The following is a 4,770-nucleotide window of genomic DNA, read 5'->3' on the forward strand; positions in this document are numbered from 1 at the left end:
TGGTCAGGAAACCGTAACCATCTATTGATCAACGAGCTAGTCAACTAGAGGCTCACTAGGGACATGTTATGGTCTATGTGTTCACACATGTATTACGATTTCCGGATAACACAATTATAGCATGAACAATAGACAATTGTCATGAACAAGGAAATATAATAATAACCATTTTATTATTGCCTCTAGGGCATATTTCCAACAAGGGAATGTCGAACGGTTCAAGGCAAGGCTAGTGGCAAAAGGGTATACACAGAGAGAAGGCATTGATTATAAGCAAACCTTCTCTCCTGTGTCAACCAAGGATTCTTTTAGAATCATAATGGCATTAGTAGCTCATTACGACCTAGAACTACACCAAATGGATGTTAAAACGGCATTTCTGAATGGAGACTTAAAAGAAAACGTTTACATGGCTCAGCCAGAAGGCTTTGTTGTGGAAGGGAAGGAACATTTAGCATGTCGTCTAAAGAAATCAATTTATGGCTTGAAACAAGCTTCAAGAGAGTGGTACCTCAAGTTTGATAAAATTATCAAAACTTTTGGTTTCACCGAAAACGTTGTGGACAACTGCATATACGTTAAGTTTAAAGGCAGTAGGTTCACATTTTTAGTCCTATAGGTTGATGACATATTGTTGGCATGTAGCGATGAGGATACGCTGCATGAGACCAAGAATTTTCTGTCATCCAGTTTTGATATGAAAGATCTTGGTGAAGCCTCGTATGTCCTCGGCATCGAGATTCACCGAGATAGGTCCAAAGGAACGTTAGGACTATCTCAAAAGGCATACTTTGAGAGAGTACTGAAAAAATTCAATATGCATAAGTGCTCACCCTCACCTGCTCCTATAGTTAAGGGCGATAAGTTTGGGACATTTCAATGTCCGAGGAACCAGTATGAAACTGATCAGATGAAGTCGGTTCCTTATGCTTCAGCTGTCGGAAGTATCATGTATGCTCAAGTGTGTACACGCCCAGATTTGTGTTTTATAACCGGGATGCTTGGCAGATACCAATCAAATCCAGGACCGGACCACTGGAAGGCCGCAAAGAAAGTCTTGCGTTATTTGCAAGGAACTAAGGAATTCATGCTTACATATAAAAGAACTGATAACCTAGAAATTATTGGTTATTCAGACTCTGATTTTGCCGGGTGTGTGGATAGTAAGAGATCCACGTCAGGTTATATATTCACACTCGCGGGAGGAGCTATATCGTGGAAAAGCTCCAAACAAACGTTAACTGCTGGATCTACGATGCAAGCAGAATTTGTAGCATGTTATGAGGCCACCGGGCAGGCTGTATGGCTAAAGAATTTTATTCCCGGACTTAAAGTGGTTGACAGCATATCTAAACCAATTTTATTGTACTGCGATAATGAACCCGCAGTTTTCTATACGAGTAACAACAGGTCAAGTAGTGCTGCCAGACACATTGACATAAAGTATCGTGTTGTGAAAGATAGAATTCAGGATCAAACAATTGATGTTAAACATATAAGAACGAAGCATATGCTTGCGGATCCGCTAACAAAAGGCTTATCACCCAGTATTTTTCGTGAGCATGTTGCCGGCATGGGACTACTGGAAGCCTTATGATTCTGGAATAAGAGGACCATTAAAATAAACCACTCCCCAATTATCAAAATGTTTCCATTTCGAAATAGGCGGGTGTGCTATAAGTGTTGAGGTTCTATGGGGTTTCGAGCTGTTGTAACACCTCACTTTGATACATCATTCCTATGTAGAATGGGCAAATGAAGTTAAGCCTAACGATCAAGGGGGAGAAAAATGTTGGTTTTGATCTGACGGCTTAACAGGCAGTTAGATCTATTAGTCTAACAAAAAAAGGGAAAAGATAACGATAATGAAAAGGCCCCACGCACCAACGTACGTGGGTTTTTTATCCCAACTAAGGCGCCCTGATCGGGGGCACCCAAACCAACTGATGGTTTAGGTCCCCTGTCGCCAGCGCTAGATAAAAGGGGGTACGGGAGAGGGTTGGCAGCCTGCGCGATCACAATTCTCGTACAGTTTCACTCCCCTCCTGATATTCTCTCACCCCATCCGATCAGGGGGAGCGCTGCAGCGACGGGAAGACCTACTCCAGCCGCCGCTGCCGTCCCTGGGCAATCCCGGTGGCGTCCTGAAGAAATCAAGACGTCAAGGAGAACCTCTGCTTCCACTGCATCACCCCTGCATCACGCCTGCACCGAGCAGGCGATCATGTCCACTCCCGTGACATGTAAAGGATCCCTAAATCCTTCTCTGTTCATGTTGTGAGGTGATCTAGATGCAATTTGATCCTGCTAATGGCATCCCATAGATGCATAATTAATCCAACAAGAAAATCTACTGTACAATTCTCAAAGCAATGGTACTATTGTTAGGACAAAAAACTGTTTAATGCAGAGCCTCAGATAGTCGTTCTAAGTATTACAGGCACTTGTTAATTTTGTATGTGCCATATCAACTCTGATAGTTGCTCCAAAGGATTGATGCGGCGTTCAGAAACAGACCATTGAAAACAACAGAAAAGCTCACAGTTCATTCCGCAGTCAAGCCAAAACAAAACATGGACGATGTGCTTACCTGAGAGGAAGGGTTGCATCTCTTCTACAGCTTGCAAGGAGTGCCAAATACATTTGCAAATGAAAGGTTGATCCCCGTACAACTATACGATCTAAAATGAGAAGCAACGAGATTCAAATACTTGAACAAATGAAAGACTGATTCAGTACAGCTAGACGATCTAAACTGGGAAGCAACGAGTGTCAGATGCTTGAACAAATAGAAGACTTATTCAATGCAGCAACACGATCTAAACAGAGAAATCAAACAGATCAAATCAGTCAGTCTTAGAAAAGCAAAACACAATTCAACAGTGGAGCATTTCGTCAGGATTCAGAATCGAAGTGATTGCATTGATTGAACAGAACAAGGTATTACATAGCCTACTGAACCCCATGACAGAATACAACCGGCGCACGCCAAATCAGTAAATCTCATCTACGACAGCACATATCACAGAGCAAACGAGGAAGTTGCCCCACTACACGAATCTAGCCTCCGAAGCCGTAGAGGGTGCGGCCCTGTCGCTTGAGCGCGTAGACGACGTCCATGGCGGTGACGGTCTTGCGGCGGGCGTGCTCAGTGTAGGTGACAGCGTCGCGGATGACGTTCTCGAGGAAGATCTTGAGGACGCCGCGGGTCTCCTCGTAGATGAGGCCGGAGATGCGCTTCACGCCGCCCCTCCTCGCTAGCCTCCGGATCGCCGGCTTGGTGATGCCCTGGATGTTGTCGCGGAGGACCTTCCGGTGGCGCTTGGCGCCGCCCTTGCCCAGCCCCTTGCCGCCCTTGCCGCGCCCGGACATCGTCGCTGGATTTGGGAGAAGAAGGGATTCGTGTGGATGCTGAAGCTTGGGATGGATTTGGGAATCGGAGGTGACGGCTTTATATGGGGCGGAGTTGGGAGGGAAGCCCCGAAATTTTGGGGAGTTGGAGGCGGGAGGTGTTTGATCTCTGCTGGGTCGATCCGTGGGATGTTGGAGTTCGGCCGTTGGATTGCGATCAGCGGGTGGGATGAGGTGGGAGGCGGGTGGTGCGGATCGGTGACGTGGCGGAGTTGTGGGCGTAAGTTTTTCTTAGAAAGAAATGTGGGCTGCTTGTGCTACAATGATTTGGGCCAGGCCGAGCGATAGTGTTGGTAGCCCATTTTTCAGCGATAATGTGGGCTGCTTGTGCTACAAAGATTTGTGCTAAGTCGTATTTTCCTAAAATTTAACCAAATTTCACAATATCAAATCAATATATTTAGATTCATCATGAAATATTTCAAGTTATATTTATTTTGTATTGTAGTTGTTGATATTTTTGTTATTATTTATGTGTATGTTACACACGATGGAAGGACAAAAATATACTTGTGCCAAAAAAAACCTACCCTCGTGTTAGGGTTTTTGCTCATGTCGAGGTGACTCGACGTTGAGACCCTGTCCGCCTCCGTCGTTCTTCCCATGTACTCCGCCTGGGTCGAGGACCGGTCCAGTAGCACCATGCAAAAGTCCACCATTCGTTGGCGACGGATCGGCGACCACCTCTTGGAAGCGAAGTTGAAGGAGTCTAAGCACGTCGCTAGTGCCCTCGCCGCACCAAGTGCCAAGGGCAAGAGTGCTCTGCAGCTGACAGTTACCGCCAGAAGGACGCGATGTGTCAGGCGGATGCAGCAGCCAAGCGGCTGCGCTGTGAGTCCGCATAGACGGACAAACATGGTTGATGCGACCCCTTAGTGGCTTTCCTCCTCCACGACAATGATGGCGGCGGTGGGAACGACGGAGGGGGTAATGACGGTGGTCTCGGAGGTCATGCCTACAAGATCACCGTCTGGTACCTCACTTGAGTTTAGTTTTTTTTAAATCGGCTTAGTCAAACTTTGTTAAATTTCTTCTTTTTGATATAAATATATCAAAATTTAACATTGTCCAGTTTGCATGAATGTTGACTGCCTTTTCGAATTGTCCATTCACCGCGATGACTGCCTTTTTGGATTGTCCATTCACCGCGGCCCCCGACGGACTCCCCACGCAAGCACCGACGTTATTTTGACTACGATTATGGCAACGAATACTGGAACCGGCGTCCACGTTTGTTGGAACCAGCAAACCTACAATTGGCATGCTTCGAGTGGCTAGTCGAGCGAGAAAACAACGTGGCTCGTGCGAGCATGCAGGGCCTTTGTTGCAACCACCGGTGAAACGTTTTACCACCATGAC

General features: G+C 46.1%; 1 protein-coding gene across 1 annotated transcript; it reads right to left on the reverse strand.

Moving 5' to 3' along the window:
- Window positions 1-2,901: 2,901 nt before the first annotated feature.
- LOC109769628 (histone H4) lies at window positions 2,902-3,438 on the reverse strand. The gene has a single exon (XM_020328362.4). The coding sequence runs from the start codon at window positions 3,370-3,372 to the stop codon at window positions 3,061-3,063; it is 312 nt and encodes a 103-aa protein (XP_020183951.1). The 5' UTR covers window positions 3,373-3,438; the 3' UTR covers window positions 2,902-3,060.
- Between the last annotated feature and the right edge of the window lie 1,332 nt (window positions 3,439-4,770).

This window comes from Aegilops tauschii, chromosome 2 (genome assembly GCF_002575655.3).
Source record: "Aegilops tauschii subsp. strangulata cultivar AL8/78 chromosome 2, Aet v6.0, whole genome shotgun sequence".
In the NCBI taxonomy this organism is placed as follows: Eukaryota; Viridiplantae; Streptophyta; class Magnoliopsida; order Poales; family Poaceae; genus Aegilops; species Aegilops tauschii.